This window comes from Cervus elaphus, chromosome 16 (assembly GCF_910594005.1).
Source record: "Cervus elaphus chromosome 16, mCerEla1.1, whole genome shotgun sequence".
NCBI lineage: Eukaryota > Metazoa > Chordata > Mammalia > Artiodactyla > Cervidae > Cervus > Cervus elaphus.
Window position 1 is genome coordinate 12421274 of NC_057830.1, and position 16324 is coordinate 12437597.

General features: G+C 41.8%; 1 protein-coding gene across 2 annotated transcripts in view; it reads left to right on the plus strand.

Annotated features, from left to right (window-relative positions):
• TXNDC8 (thioredoxin domain containing 8) overlaps positions 1-15427 on the plus strand; it is a 34647-nt gene extending 19220 nt beyond the window's left edge. Inside the window, exons 6-7 of one of the 2 annotated variants that reach the window (XM_043870644.1) lie at positions 14401-14466; positions 15324-15427. In XM_043870644.1, the coding sequence (XP_043726579.1) occupies positions 14401-14466; positions 15324-15386 (129 nt within the window). In that variant the 3' untranslated portion in view covers positions 15387-15427. Of the gene's footprint in view, positions 1-14400; positions 14790-15323 lie in introns of those variants that run through there. The other variant, XM_043870643.1, reaches the window with a different exon arrangement.
• Positions 15428-16324: the final 897 nt, after the last annotated feature.

Below are 16324 nucleotides of genomic sequence, written 5' to 3' on the forward strand. Positions count from 1 at the left end.
CTCTTGTTTTCTTTTCCAAATAATTCCTTGCTCCATGTATGCCATCCTCTTATTTAAATTTTTATACCCCTCCTCTGCCGTTACCTATAGAATTAAGACTAGATCCTTGTATTCCAGTCTGACTCGAATTTCTCCATGATTTTTAACCCAGTCTATGTTCCCAAACCCATTTTTTTGTGTGACTCAGATCTTAACTTTGTATATTATTCTCATTCTCTTCCAAGTACTTGGAGTTGTTCATGTCTGATTTGAAACCCCAGTGCCTAGGGGCATCTCCCCTCAATAAAAAACACACACTTTGTGTTTGATGGTGACTCAGTTGGTAAAGAATCCCCCTGCAATGCAGGAGACCCAGGTTTGATCCCTGGGTTGGGAAGATCCCCTGGAGAAGGAAATGGTAACTCACTCCAGTATTCTTGCCTGGGAAATCCCATGGAAAGAAGAGCCTAGTGGGCTACAGTCCATAGGGTCACAAGAGTCGGACACTACTTGTAACTAAACCATCACTAACGAGTGAACAAATGAATGAATGGGTGAACAAGTGAATCTTGCTGTCTTTCCCCTGCATCCCCCCACCAGCTTTGCCTCCCTTCCTGATTTTATCCTTGTATTAATCAGACTCAGAGAAAGTTTCTCGCCAGCTCAGAACAGCTTTCTGGTTTCCTTCTTTTTACAGATTATATTGCTTGATGGCTGCTGATACTCAACAGTTTGTTCTCTGCTTTACAAAAGTAAAACTTTGGATTCTCAGTTGATTCTGTATCTAGGCTCTGGAGCAAATCCATAGCCATGCTTTTGAGGAAAGACTTGGTCCTGTTTGGTCTCGGTTCTATCTGGAGGTAGAAGAGCCCTGCCCTAGGGGTGGAGCAACCTCTTATCATCAAGTATTTAACTGGTGTCTGTAGGGTACGGATCCCTTTTGAATTAATGGAACAAGATACCTGTATTCTAGGGATCACTAGGAACTTAGATTTGAATTTTATGCTGATTAGCTAATGGAAAATAAAGTCAACTGAACTGATGACCCTGTCCATTAAGCTGATCTGCCTCCCTGTATTCTAACTGCAGAGTCATCCAGCAAGCCTTTGATTATCACATGGATATCTATCTCCCAAGAAATTTTCTTGAGACTAGAATTTCTTGTTGAATAGCACTAAATTAGCAGGCTGGTTATGGAGTTATTTTTTAAAACTTGGCATGTTTATGTCATGATATCAAATGTTCAGATGCTAAGTCATCTTTGCAACCTCATAAATTGCAGCATGCCGGGCTTCCCTGTCATTCTCTGTCTCCCGTAGTTTGCTCAAACTCTTCTCCATTGAGTTGATGATGCCATCCAACCATCTCATCCTCTTTTGGCCCCCTTCTTCTCCTGCCCTTGATCTTTTCCATCATCAGGATCTTTTCCAATGAGTCAGCTCCTCGCCTCAGGTTGCCAAAGTATTAGAGCTTCAGCTTCAGCATCAATCCTTCCAATGAATATTCATGACTTATTTCCTTTAGGATTGGCTGGATTGATCTCCTTGCTGTCCAAGGGACTCTCAAGAGTCTTCTCCAACACCACAGTTCAAAAGCATCAATTCTTCGGCGCTCAGCCTTCTTCATGGTCCACCTCTCAGATCATACCTGACTACTGGAAAAGCCACAGCTTTGACTATATAGACTTTTATTGGCAAAATGATGTCTTTGCTTTGTAGTATGCTATCTAGGTTTGTCACAGCTTTTATTCCAAGGAGCAAGTGTCTTTTAATTTCATGGCTGCAGTCACTATCCACAGTGATTTTGGAGCCCAAGGAAATAAAATCTGCCACTATATCCATTTTATTCCCCATCTATTTGCCATGAAATGATGGGACCAGATGCCATGATCTTAGTTTTTTGAATGTTGAGTTTTCAGCCAGCTTTTTCACTCTCCTCTTTAACCTTTATCAAGAGGCTCTTTAGTTCCTGTTCACTTTCTGCCATAAGGGTGATGTCATCTGCATATCTGAGGTTGTTAATATTTCTCCCAGCAATCTTGATTCCAGCTTGTGAGTCATCCAGCCCAGCATTTCACATGCTGTACTCTGCATATAAGTTAAATAAGCAGGGTGACAATATACAGCCTTGACATACTCCTTTCCCAATTTTGAACCAGTCCGTTGTTCCATGTCCAGTTCTGTTACTTCTTGACATGCATACAGATTTCTCAGGAGACAGGTAGGGTAGTTTGGCATTCCCATCTCTTTAAGAATTTTCCACAGTTTGTTGTTATCCATACAGTCAAAGGCTTTAGCATAGTCAGTGAAGCAGAAGTAGATGTTTTTCTGGAATTCTCTTGCTTTTCCTGTGATCCAGTGGCTGTTGGCAACTTGATCCCTGGTTCTTCTGCCTTTTCCAAATCCAGCTTGTACCTCTGGAAGTTCTCGGGTCATGGACTGTTGAAGCCTGGCTTGGAGAATTTTGAGCATTACCTTTCTAGCATGTGAAGTGAATGCAATTGTACAGTAGTTTGAACATAGAACATTGCCCTTCTTTGGGATTGGAATGAAAACTGATCTTTTCCAGTCCTGTGGCCACTGCCGAGTTTTCCAAATTTTTTTGTTTGTGTATATGTAATCATATCTCCAGAAGGATTCATATCTGTAGCAATTGAGATATCATTTGAAAACCTGTGGAAAAGATTTGTAATGCTGGTTCTGACTGACAGAAAATATCAATCTTCTGTGAAAAAGACAAAGGCACCAAAAAAAAAAAAAAATGGGGTAGGAGAAATATATAGACACAGTATTATAAATCTTTTGGGCTTCCCCAGTGATCCAGCTGGTAAAGAACCCACTTGCCAATGCAGGAGATGCAAGAGACTCAGGTTCGATCCCTGAGTTGGAAAGATCCCCTAGAGAAGGAAATGGCAACTTGTTCCAGTGTTCTTGCCTTTCTTGCATGGAAAATTCTATAGACTGAGCCTGGATGGCTACAGTCCATGGGATTGCAGAGTTGGACGTGACTGAGCATGCCCGCACACACGTTATGAATCTTTTACCTCTTTTGGCTCCACCCCCAGCACTGGGTAACTGAGCAACCCTGCAGGGTTTCTATAAGGCTCTCATTCCTAACCATCACATCCAGAGATGTGGGCAAACCATGAGACCTCTGAAATTCTCCCCAGGCTCTACCTGGTAGTGATCTGCACAAGAAAATCACTGGAACCAGAGGAAGTTTGGAGTGGCCAGGCAAAAAAAAAAGTCCCTGTGAATAGGTCTTCTGTCCTAACTCATTCAGTAAAGAATCCGCCTGCAATACAGGAGACCCGGGTTTGATTCCTGGGTCCAGAAGATCCCCTGGAGAAGGAAATGGCAACCTACTCCAGTATTCATGCCTGGAAAATTCTATGGGCAGAGGAGCCTGGTGGGCTACAGTTCATGGGGTCGCAAGAGTCGGACACGACTTAGCGACTAAACCACAACCACCACCACCAGTGAATTTGCCCCCACCTGTCAATAGGAAGGCTACTGTAACATTCACCATTTTCCTGGGATAGCAAAAAATTAAGTTCATTTCTCTGAGACCACTTCCATAAATGTTCTCCTCTTTCTTCTGGGACAGCACAACTGAAAATTGACTTATTGAAGCAGTTAACTGCTACTTATCTAGTATTTTTAAAACCCCTAGAGTTGAGCTTCTATGAAGAAATGTTTTGAGAAATGTCTTTACATTTCTGGTAAAACATTTGGCAGAGAGCCACTGTCCATTAATGCCTTTTAAAATGTACACTGTATAAAAAACCTTATGATAATTCCTCATAGGACTGAGAGTTAGGGGAATGTTCGCCTCCCTTGAAAATATGATCAGCTTCCTCTCATTAGACCAGAAGACTTAGAGAATCCCTTGGGTTTCTCTCTTTTCACTGCTGCCAAAAATCTCAGGATTACCTCTTCTACTCAAATACAATAGTCTCCCTTACCTTCAGTTTCCTGGTGTTTCCTAACTGCCAACTCCACCCTGGATCATCCTTTAATGGCTTTGTTATATATTTTTTTAATACTTTTATTTATTTTTGGCTGTGCTGAGTCTTTGTTGCTGTGCAGGTTTTTTTCTCTAGTTGTGGCAAGCGGGGGCCACTCTCTAATTGCTGTGTGTGGGCTTCTCGTTGCAGTGGCTTCCCTTGTTGTGGAGCATAGACTCTAGGGCAGGCAGCCTTCAGTAGTTGAGGCATGTGGGCTCAGTAGTTGCAGCTCCCAGGCTCTAGAGCACAGGCTTGATAGTTTTGGCACACGGGCTTAGTCGCTCTGCTACATATAGGATCTTTCCAGATCAGAGATCGAACCTGTCTCTCCTGCATTGGCAGGCGGATTATTATTATCCAGGTGCACTGAGCCACCAGGAAAGTCCCTGGTTTTATTATTTTAGCCCCTTGAGTCTTGCTCATTTAAAATATTCGCAAAGCGCATAGACTATACACAAAATAAAACTTTAAAAATCTAAATCAAATGAAGTTACATAACCATGACCTAGGGTTATGGTGGATAATGGACCTTCCCTGCTGCTGGAAGTTTTCATGCAGAGGTTGGATGAACATATGGCTAGGATGCGCTGTAAACAACAGCTCTAATTATTTCACAGTTTTAGGCCAAAGGCCAGCCAAAGCAAATTCGAGGTAATAAATATGGTGGGATTGTTCTTTCCTGCTCTGTCCCCGAGTGTTTCCATCTAGGCCATCATAGTGTGATCCAGTAAGATTCACTGTGGTTAAAAAAAGAAAGAAAGCCTGGAAACATATACACTACCATGTAAAATAGATAGCCAGTGGAAATTTGCTTCATGACTCAGGGAACTCAAACTGGGGCTCTGTAACAGCCTAGAGGGATGGGGTAGGAGGTGGGAGAGAGGTTCAAAAAGAAGGGGACATAGGTGTACCTATGGCTGATTCGTGTTGATGTGTGGCAGAAACCAATACAATATTGTAAAACAATTATCCTTCAATTAAAAATAAATAATTTTTTTAAAAAACTAAAAAGAAAAAGAAAACAAAAAATAAAAATGCATTCCTCTGGTGTCTTTCAGATGGGACACCCAAAATCTTGGCTGATTTTTGTGACCACAATATTATACTATATTCTGTTAAGAGTCGTTCATAAACTTGGTTTATAGACCCTCTTAAAATCCAATAGAGGCTATAAACTCTTTCCAGAAGAATATATGTATGCACCTAAATCAAAATGTGCATATATTGCTAGGCTGTTCAGTGAGCCTCTGAAGCCAATCACTAGATCCCCTATGTTCATAACATTGGTTTCAGATTAAAATTAGTAGAAGTCTATGGAGTAGAGAGAAGGAAGAGTAACAGAGATTTGCCAGGTCTTAGTCAACTGCTTAAATATGGGCCAACTCTCAGAAATTGGCTCCATCTTTTCATCTTTTGGGCTTCCCTGATAGCTCAGTTGGTAAAGAATCTGCCTACAATGTGGGAGACCCTGGTTCGATTCCTGGGTCAGGAAGATCCCCTGGAGAAGGGATAGGCTACCCGCTCTTGTGTTCTTGGGTTTCCCTTCTGGGTCAGCTGGTAAAGAATCCGCTTGCAATGTGGGAGACCTGGGTTCAATCCCTGGGTTGGGAAGATCCCCTGGAGAATGGAAAGGCTATGCACTTGAGTATTCTGGCCTGGAGAATTCCATGGACAGTCCATGGGGTCACAAAGAGTTGGACACAACTGAGCGACTTTCACTTTTTCATCTTTTGATATGAGAGTAAGATGGTTTCCCAAAGCACTTAGGAAAGATAAGAGCGATGGGATGTAAATACATAGATGCTAATAAACGAGTTATTCACGAATGAATAATTCAGAAGAACTGAGCTCTCATTTTAAGTGAGAGGAAGCTCTTGCCCTTATGGGCGTGAATTGTGGGCTCCAGCTGAGGACAGGGACATCATTTCTAGCAAGCGCCCTCCTTGAAGGAGGCACAGAGATGAAAAGAATCCCAAGTGGGCGGCACCGTTGGGTGCTGGAAAGAAGATAGGATTGGAAGCAGCGGTCACATACTCAGCATCTTCAAAGGCCAGGCAGGGACAATAGATGAGATAGTAGGAAGTGAGGAGAATGGTCGTCCCTGGAGAATCACCCTCCCAAACGGTCTTTGTTCATAAAAAACAGCGTTTGACCCACCACTCCAAAAAAGTGTCTGTGGCTGACTTGCCATCTCTGGAGTCAAATGATCGTAAGTTGAATTCCAGGTCTGCTGCTTATTAGTGAGGATCTTGGGAATGTACCTTGACCACCTTTAGACTCAGTTTCATCCTTCATAGCAACAACATCATGTGTCTTTGAACCTTGATCATGAAAATTTGTGACAATGTAAATTAAGTGCCTCACACTAGACTTGGTGTATATTATGAAATGTAGCTATTATTCGAGCCCCAGGACCTAGCTGTGTACCTATCTCCCTGAAAATTTATAGGTAAATAGAAATAGAGAAATAAAGGTTATCAGAGACCTCTAAAGCTCTTTGAGTAACTACAATATGCATTTAAGCTAAGTCATCTTAGCATTCTGGAGTTACCTACCCAGTGGTTTTCAGTCTTAATAGATTGTGGCTTCCCAGGTGGCCAGAGTGGTGAAGAACCCACCTGCCAATGTAGGAGACATAAAAGATGCAAGTTAGATCCCTGCGTCAGGAAGATCCCCTGGAGGGGGGCATGGAAATCCACTCCAGTATTCTTGCTTGGAAAATCCCATGGACAGAGGAACCTGGTGGGCTCCTTGTCCATAGGGTTGCAAAGAGTTGGACACGACTGAAGAAACTTATTCCGCACAGTTACAGAGGCATTCTGCGTGAGCAGAAAAAGAAAAGAGCTTTCACGCGGTCTTCAGGGCTCTAAGAGGTATCAATGCCTCGAAGGGGTTACATATCAGCTCCATGAGCATCTATTGTGTTGGCAGAGAGATTAATTGACTGGAGGAGGCAAGAACTAAGTGAACATGAAGGGAAAGTCAGAGAAGTACAGCAACTATTTACCACCATTTAGCAACCTTGCTAAAGATTGCTAAAGATACGCTCTCAGCTTTAGCAACTTAAAGGCAGTAATTACTTGTGTATGTCTTTTCTCCAGGGCAGGGTTTCGGGTGAGGCAAGATACTGCACTTGCTGGGTGGAAGCGTGTCTTCATTTGAATTTTTGATGTTTTGTTTATCATGGTTTTTTTGCACTAAATTTTAATACTTTTTTTAAAGTATTTTTTTAAAGTACTAAGATATTATTTATCTTCATTACTAAAATTTTTTGGCACCCCTTAAATTTTCCACCCCAGTCCCAGCCCTGTTGTTCTCTGAATTTTAAACTGCTGAAATTATAGGAGTGTTTCATTCAGTGATTCACAAAAGGATTAACAAGACTCAATAGCATGTTATATTCATAGCTAAGATTTATTACAGCAATAAACATAGAGTTAAAGCAACGGGGGGGGGGGGGGGCGGGGGGAATAGGCATTGTTGCAATCTAGAAAGGTCCAGCACAAATTTCTGATGTTCTTTCTTGTCCAGGGCTATTTAGCAGTACCTAAGTTTCTAAGTTCCCCTGGACAAGCACTCCCTAGCTGGAACTTCAAGGATATGTATGGAATGTCTCTGCCTAAGGATGCCTTTTTGAGTCTCTGGGTCTGAGTTTTTTTACATGGGGACTGATCACATAGACATACCTTGCTAAGCAACCATTGCTTCACAACCAGCCATAACAATGGAAACTCAACAGTAAAACTAGGTGCACATCATCATTATTGATGTTTATGCAAAGCAGCTTAATAAGCCAGCAATGGCATAGTCCATTGCTCCAGAGATATATACAACAAAATCATCGATCGCTAACACAAGGAACACTTGGAGGACCACAATCCCTCCAATCACTTGGAGGACTTAGTGAAGTCATGGTTCTCTTGGAGACACACCAGGAATAGGCAACCAGACCTGTTATGTTAACCTTTTCTCTCACATGGATTCATGTGGAAAATTGATGTGTCACCTTTATTAAAAGCAGCAATAGTGCTAAATTGTGGTAATTGAAGAACATGGCTTAGATCCATGTCAAAAGACTTTCCACTAGATTTTTGGAACCTAGACCTTGAGATGACCCATCTATGGGAGAATCTGGGACTGCAGAGGACACACTTACCCACCCAGGTGGAGGAAATACTACTGTTTTTGTAATGGTGAAAAAAAAAAGTGTTAGTCATTCAGTTGTGACTGACTCTTTGAGACCCTATGGACTGTAGCCTGCCAGGCTTCTCTGTCCATGGAATTCTCTCGCCAAGAATACTGTCATGGATAGCCATTCCATCCTCCAAAGGAAACTTCCCGACCCGGATTAAACCTGGGTATCCTGCCTTGCAGGCAGATTCTTTACCACCTGAGCCAAAGGGAAGCTGCTTTTTCTAACTATTTAGCCCCCAAAGGGAGGGTGATGGCTTTCCAGAGTTATCTTTTTTTTTTTTTTTAGTTCTACCACTTTATTGCTACCAACCCATTTCCCTCCACCCTCGTGCACACATTCTCAGTCATGTAATCCCATGGACTTCAGCCCGCCAGACTCCTCTGTCCATGGACTTTTCCAGGCAAGAATACTGGAGTGGGTTGCAGAGTTATCTTTAAAAGGCAGATATTAGGCTTACTTCCAATATGCTTTCCAGAAGGAGACAGACCTATCCCTTGAGCAGACACTCCTAAAAGGAAGAGGAGGACAGGCATGAGCTCATTCCTTTGTCTAGGCTCAGCTGATAAGCTTACCTTTGAACTTAGGGAGGAGAAAGTGAAGGGATATAGCGAACAGGTATATTTTCCCAATACTGGACAGTTGAGCGGATTGCTTAATGGAAACATAAAAACAATAGTATATGCCATTGAAAGGAATGGCTCCAAACTATTTTTATCTCCGAGAACGAAATTCCCTCCCGCTCTTCCAGTAATGGGCAGGATAACATTTTCTCTGGCCAGAGTCCAAAATCACGTGTCGTGCTCTCAATGCAGCTGACATAAGTTCCTACAACACTAGACTCATGCCTCTTTCTTCCCTCCAACAGAAAGCCCCTTGTCCTGAGTGACTGACTTTCAGGCAGCTTCAGTTGATGGCCATACTTATTCATAGTTGGCGAACTATGGCCCCAGGGACAAATCTGACCCTCAGTTTTACTGGGACACAGCCATGCCCATTTGTTTAAATGTTATCACAGCTACCTTTGCACTACAATAGCTGTTTTTGTTGCAGGAAGGGGGACCCCTTCCAGGGCCTGAGAGTGGCCTCTTGTCTAACACTCGGAAATGAATTGTCTGAGGAGATGCACGTGTTGAAAAGCAAAAGATTTGATTGGGAAGGGGCGCCTGAGCAGAGAGCAGGAAGGTAAGGGAACCCAGGAGAACTGCTCTTTCATGTGACTCTCTGTCTCAGGTTTTATGGTAATGGAGTCAGTTTCTGGGTTGTCTCTGGCCAATCATTATGACTCAGGGTTCTTCCTGGTGGTACACGTATCACTCAGCCAAGATGGATTCCAGTGAGAAGGATTCTGGGAGGTTGGTAGGACATATGAGCTGGCATCTCCTCTCCTTTAGACCTTTCCCAAATTCTTCTAGTTGATGTAGCTTGTTAGTTCCACATTCCTTACCGGGACCTCCTATCATAAGATAACTCACCCAAGTGGTCACCATCATGCCTAGCCAGCTTGGGTTGTTTTAGTCAGTGGTTCTCCTAATAACTTGAGTAGATTTTTCTTTAGTAAAAGGAAGTTTATTACTGCATTATCATTATAAAAAGTATACTGTATTTTCAATACTATATAACTTTATAGATTTTTTTCTTTTTTTTTCCATTTATTTTTATTCATTGGAGGCTAATTACTTTATAGATTTATAGAGAAAAAATTTAGATTTACGTAAAAGTTGCAGATAGTACAGAGAGTTGATTTGAGTAGTTTCGACAGAGACCATATGGCCTGTAAAACCTAAGATGGGTATTACCAGGTCCCTTACCAAAAAAGTATTTATGCCACCAGAAAACTGAGAAACAGGTGCCTAGGCAGTTTCTAACTCTACTACAGGAAAATGAAAGTGAATTAGTAGGTTATTGAAATATCACTACTGGAACAAGTTGAGAAAAGGGCCAGTATAGATTAAGGAAAGATTAGCTAACAGATTGCTCTATATGCTCTTTTCCTGAATTCAGGTGCAAGTAAATTCAAGTTGTTTGAAACAGACTACTTCAAAGAGGCCGTGTCTTCTTGGTTAGTTTTTGCTCAGCTCCAAAAACCTTAATTTCCCTGCTTGCATCTGCAGAGTCTGCCCTGGGTGTTGTGAAAGTGAAAGAGGAAGTGTGCAAATACCTGCAATATGATGCAGATGGTTCTGAGGAAAGAATGAGTGTGGCTGGAGGCAGAGAGTCAGAGAAAAAAGCCAAGATAGGAACCAACTGTAATTAACACTGTCCACCTCTCAGTAGAAGGTTGAGGTACTTTTAAATGTTCCCTTGTTGGATATACACTGTTCATCTTATTAATCACATATAATGTCTTAGAAGAAAAAGAATATCATACTATTTCAATTATAAACTTGTATTGTTCATACAAGAATTTCCGTAAGCCCATCCCCCAAGAAGTATCTTCGGTGGGTTAGTTTGGTTGGGCTTTTTGGTTTATGATGGTTGTTGCTGTTGCTTTGAGAATTTTATTGCTGCTCTTGTTGTTTCTAACTGCAGATGTCTGAAAATTGTTGAACTTTCACACAAGTGGTCCAAATGTAACTTCAGTATTCACTCAGTTGTATCAACTGACCAAAGCATTTTATACTTATTCTATAAGGACATCATTAGTCAGACTCCTGGATGTATAGTCTTAGAAGTCACTGTCTCACCAGCACCCTTGCATTTTCCCAGTGGCAGGAATAAACTATTTATTTATTTATTTATTCATTTATTTATTTATTTATTTTTAGGAATAAACTCTTTATAGGTGATTGCATGTCTTTGGCATAAAAAACTGCCTCTGGTTGCACCTGGGTGGTGGGTAAATGGGGGGATGGTGTTCATGTTATTATTCTCTATTTTTGTGTAGGTTTGAAAATGTCCATAATGAAAGTTTGGGTTTTCTACTTATTTATTTATTTGGCTGTGCTGGGTCTTAGTTGCGGCACGCAGGATCTTTAGCTGCGGCAGGCAAACTTTTAGTTGTGACATATAGAATCTACTTCCCTAACCAAGGATGGAACCTGGGCCCTCTGCATTGGGAGGATAGAGTCTTAGCCACAGGACCACCAGGAAAGTCCCTGGGGTTTTTCTTTTCACTGATTGTTGGACGTGGTTCATGGTTCTCTAATGCATAAACAACCACCACATAATCCACTGGTCTTTGCAAACTGGAGCTTGAAATTTTCATTAGCAGTCATTACTAGGATGGCAGCTGTCCAAGAAAAATGAAGACATTGAGAAGAGCGAGGTTAACACTACTCCTTAATGCTTCAGAGTGGAGCATGCTTTGAGAGGTACAACTAAACATTCAGGTTAAAGTGAAAAAATATTTGGGGCAGAAATTAGATATTGCAAATATATCCCTTCAAAAGAAAGCTACCTGTGAAATGAGCCCTTATCAGTAAACTGCTCCTCATTTGTTACCTACATTCATTAAACTCCTGTATGCAAAGACCTGTGCTAGACAGGGAGACATAAATATAATGTTTGCCCTTGTCAAACTGGACAAAGAAATAATAAGATAGATAACACCTAATCCCCAAAACTTAGCACTGAGTCTTGGACCCGTCCCTCAATGACCAGGATTCAACTTAGCTCAGTTCACTTCAGGGTTAATACCATTCTAATAGAGCACCTACTCTGGGTAAGGTTCTGAGCTAGATACTAAAACTGTGGAGGGAAAAAATATAGTCCCCATCCTTGGTCTAATAGGGAAGATGGGTAATAAAATCAACTCTTAGATTATGGAATTGCACTGGGTACCATGAGATGACAGAAAAAGACTTTAGGGAAGTCTTCATGAGTTAAATCTTAAAGGCTTATTAAGATTAGCAAGTGATTAAGGTGAGCAGAAGCAGAGAGTTTATAAAGTGTCTGTGGTATGAGAGGTTAGGAATTATATGGTAATCATACACCAAGAGTATTTAATTATCACTAGAATGTGAGCTCTGTGGTGGGATTTTGTCTTGTTTTGTTCACTGTATATCTGGATCATGTAGGCACTCATTAAGTATTTATTAAATGAACAAACAAATCCAGCTATAAATTGTTGCTTGAGTCCAGAGTTTATGGTAGAGAGCCACAGTGGAGGTTGAATCAAGGAATCCCTGTAAGAAGCTTAAATTTTATGATGATGGAAAAACACTCAAGAATTTCACAAAGAAAAATAGCATGACAGGATTTGTGTTTTTGAGCTTTGAGGGGCAGAAGTCTCAGGGGCATAAGACTGGAGAAAGAATGTGTAAGCTGTTGCTAAAATCCAGGGGGAAAGTTGATTGGGTAAAAGCCATGGAATTCAGACACAAATTTAATGTCATCTAAAGCCACCAAATGGTTAGCATGAAGAAGACTGGCAGTACCAAGTGCTGTCAAGCGTGTGGAACAAGCAGAACACTTATCCCCGCTGGTGGAGTTTACACTGATGCAATCTCTTTGAAAAGCTGTTGGGTAACTCCTTCAAAAGCTGAACTCAGTAGTCCCCCTTTCAGGTAAACTGTGCAACAAGAACCCAACAAGAATGGGTGTTCATATGCCCCCAAAGATGTCTGCACAAAGGATGTTCCTAGCCGCACTCTTGGTCATAGCCCAAATGGATAAACTGTGTTACAGTCATGCAATAGAATACTAAAAAAAAAAAAAAAAGCTGAAAATGAATGTATGGCCATTACACAGATAAATCTCAGAAACATCATGTTGAGTAAGAAGCCAGATGGAGAAGAATACACACAACATACTATAGGATTCCATTTATAAAAGTTTAAAGACAGACCAAACCCATTTGTGGTGAAAAATCCGGAATAGACTTTGGCTTTGGGCACAGGGTAATGACTGGGAGCGAGGAGCTAAGCTATATCTACATCCTGATCTGGACGTGGTTATATGAGGAGCCTCTCTTTTGTAATAACTCGCCAAGCTGTATGCTGCCATCTGTGCAATGTTCTGAATATATATGAATATTTTAAGTGGCCTCAGTTTCCTGGCTCAGGTACCTGGGTGGGTGATGGTGGCCCTGTATTAGATTCAATGTATCTAGGAGAAAGAGGAGTCAAATTCCACGGTTGCCAAGGCTCTTAGTGCATTTGTGGCTTCTGGCTGCCCAAGTCACAGCATGGGCATACCACAGCCCCTATCGTCATGGAAATCACCCCTCCCTGGAAATCTCCCTTCGAGGTGAGCCCTCCTGTTTCTTACACCCCTAGAGATTGTGCCACCCCTCCATTCAGGGAAGTCTCATCCAAGAAGAGAAGCCCATTTTTTAGGGGCCCCCAAACTCTGGCTCCATGCTGCTTTTTGGCAGTGGGGGAGATCCTAAGATAAGGAGTCAGAATCAGATCCACTAGAATCATTGCCATAAGAATGATCAAACAGCATCTTCTAGACCACTGGGGGTGCGGGGGACTGTCTAGAATTACGTGCAGTGGTCATGGGGAACAGACACACCTTGGGAACTTCTCATCCCTTCTTTGCCAGTGCCTTTCTTCTGCTCAGCTATTACGTGCCTTCAATGGAGTCAAGCCACTCCTGAAGCAGAGGAGTAGAGGATAGAGACTCAGGAGGAACCTTGGACAGAAGCCACAAGGAAGGATAAGTGGGAGCCACTGCAAACATAGTCAAAAACAGGGGGAAAGACAGATTGAGACTGGAGTGAACCCCAAGCCTCTCCCACCCTGCTTTCCACCCCAGCCAGTTAGAGACCAGGGACAAAGTTCCTTTCGGACCAGATTGAGCTGTCTAGGAAGTCCTAATATCCCCAAGTGAAGAGAGTAAAGAAAAGCATGCCCAAGCTCTCCGCTCCCAGCCCCCAGCTTCATGGAGCATGCCAAGCAGGCAAAGGCTTGCTTCCTTTGCCTCATCTTGATCAGGAGTTTCCTGGCAATGGGTTCAGTACTTTGGTCAGTTGGCTAAGCTTACCATCCTTTTGCTACCCCTGGCCAAGCCTGGTCATTCAGGTGACCAAGTCCTACCTATGTTACTGCCAAGACTTCTTGGCTTGGTACCTCCCCTAGCCTGAGAGGAGCATGAGACTCCCATCATGCCCTAGAGGCTCCATCCAGCTGCCAGTGACTCTTAAGAAAGAGCCTTTTGCAGATCCTTTCTGACACCTTCCTCCCCTGGTGGCCAAGGCCAAGAGAACTAGTTATAGAGGAGATGGCTGCAAACCAGACAACCCAGATAAAACATGAAATTCTGCACCCACACTTAGGTAACCCTATTCTCGAGAATCAAAAGAGCAATTTGCTGTTATAGAAGTGGATCCCTGAGCGAGCCGGTAAGTGAAATGGGATCAAGACAGAGGCACAAGAGTGGGGTTGACTTTCAAGAAATAGAACGAACCATGATGCCCACAGGCGCCATGCTGCTACCTGGGGAAGCAGAATCATTAGTTGTGGGCATAGTGTCTTCCCTGTTGTACACTGAGCACTGAAGTTAGTTCTAGACCCTTCTAACCCCTCCCCCCAAAGTCCTAACACCATTTCTGGCTGCTGAAACCTCCCTCATTAGAAATTCAGGTCTTCACCAAGTCTCAGCTTCAGTTTACCCACACTCTTCCTTTTCTCCAACCCACCTCATACAGTTGGTACTAAACTGATCGTGAAGAGTAAGGGTCTTTAACTTCCATATTTCATCAGATAAAAGATGTTCATTGATAGATGCACCATCCTAATTCAGAGATGTGAAAAATTGAAAAGAAAATGTGCTTCTTAGAATCATTACTATTACCTGAACTAAAGTCAGGGCATGGGAAATCACAAGCCATTTGATTTTAGGGGATCATGTATATGAATTAGCAAGCCCTCAAGATCAGTGTATAAATGCCCTGAGAAGTTTCAATGATTGGGTTTCCTCATTTCCAACAACATGATATGTTTTAGATCTTAGTTTAGAGGAATATCATGGAAAATTACATAAATCTGTTAAAATATTAGCATAAGCAATTTTGAAAAGGTGCCAAATAATTAAAACATCAGAAATTTAGTGTGTTAATGTGTATTTATATTTGAAGTATCTTGCAGACGATGGAAATGAGTAGTGGATACATTTATAAACAGGAACAAAATTCCACAAAGCTTCATCTTTGCCATATTTGAACCAATAAATATTTCACCTTTGTGTATTTGTGAACAGATTTTTGAACTTTGTGGAGCTGATGCTAAAAAACTGGAAGAAAAGATTCGAGAATTCATGTAAGCTGATCTCCAAGACAAAATACACTTGCAATGTTTTAAAAGGCCACAGTGAATGTGTTGTGTTTTTATTTCCAGCAAACATTGTGGTGTCCTATTGATCTCTCTCCTGATGCTTTACAGGTTGCATTCCATATTGCAATCTCACTGCAAAAATTGTCGAAACTCTTGTTCTGTCAGAGATTGTGTCATTTCCATTCTCTTAGCCTTGCGCAGCTAAGTAATACCAGCTCAGTGAGAAGGTCTTCCAGAGATTGCAGAAGATGGGATCTATCATAGCAATCAAGAAACATATAGAAGTCTTATTGGGCATGAGACAAGTGCTCCGGCCTGGTGCACTGGGAAGACCCAGAGGAATCGGGTGGAGAGGGAGATGGGAGGGGGGATCGGGATGGGGAATAAGTGTAAATCTATGGCTGATTCATATCAATGAAAAAAAAAAAGAAAAAAATAAATAAATAAATAACTAATGAGAACTGAAAAAAAAAAAAAAAAAAAGAAGTCTTATTGGCTTGGTGCAGTCCAAATATATAGCAAACTCTTCCTAATTGAGCCATTGTTTGTGGTACAAAATTCTTCTCCAGTGCATCACCTTGTATTGGAACCATATCACTGGATAAAAGAAAGCATGATGTATATAGCTATGGTTACATGTATAAATACTTACTATGTGCTAGGCAATATGCCAAGCCTGTAGCTGAGATTTGGTCTCTGTACACCAATACCAAATGGAACCTTAGAGACAGAGTTTTGGGTGAAGTAGAAAAAAAAAAAAAAAACTATTGCTTTATCAGGCAAAGGAGGTCATGCCCTCAAAACTATGTGTCCTGACCTGGAGAGGGTAGTGAGGAATTTTATAGTCATTGTTCAAAGAGGAGGGTGTGATTAGCTCATGGACATTCTTCTGATTGGTTGGTGGTGAGGTAACTGGGAGTCAGCATC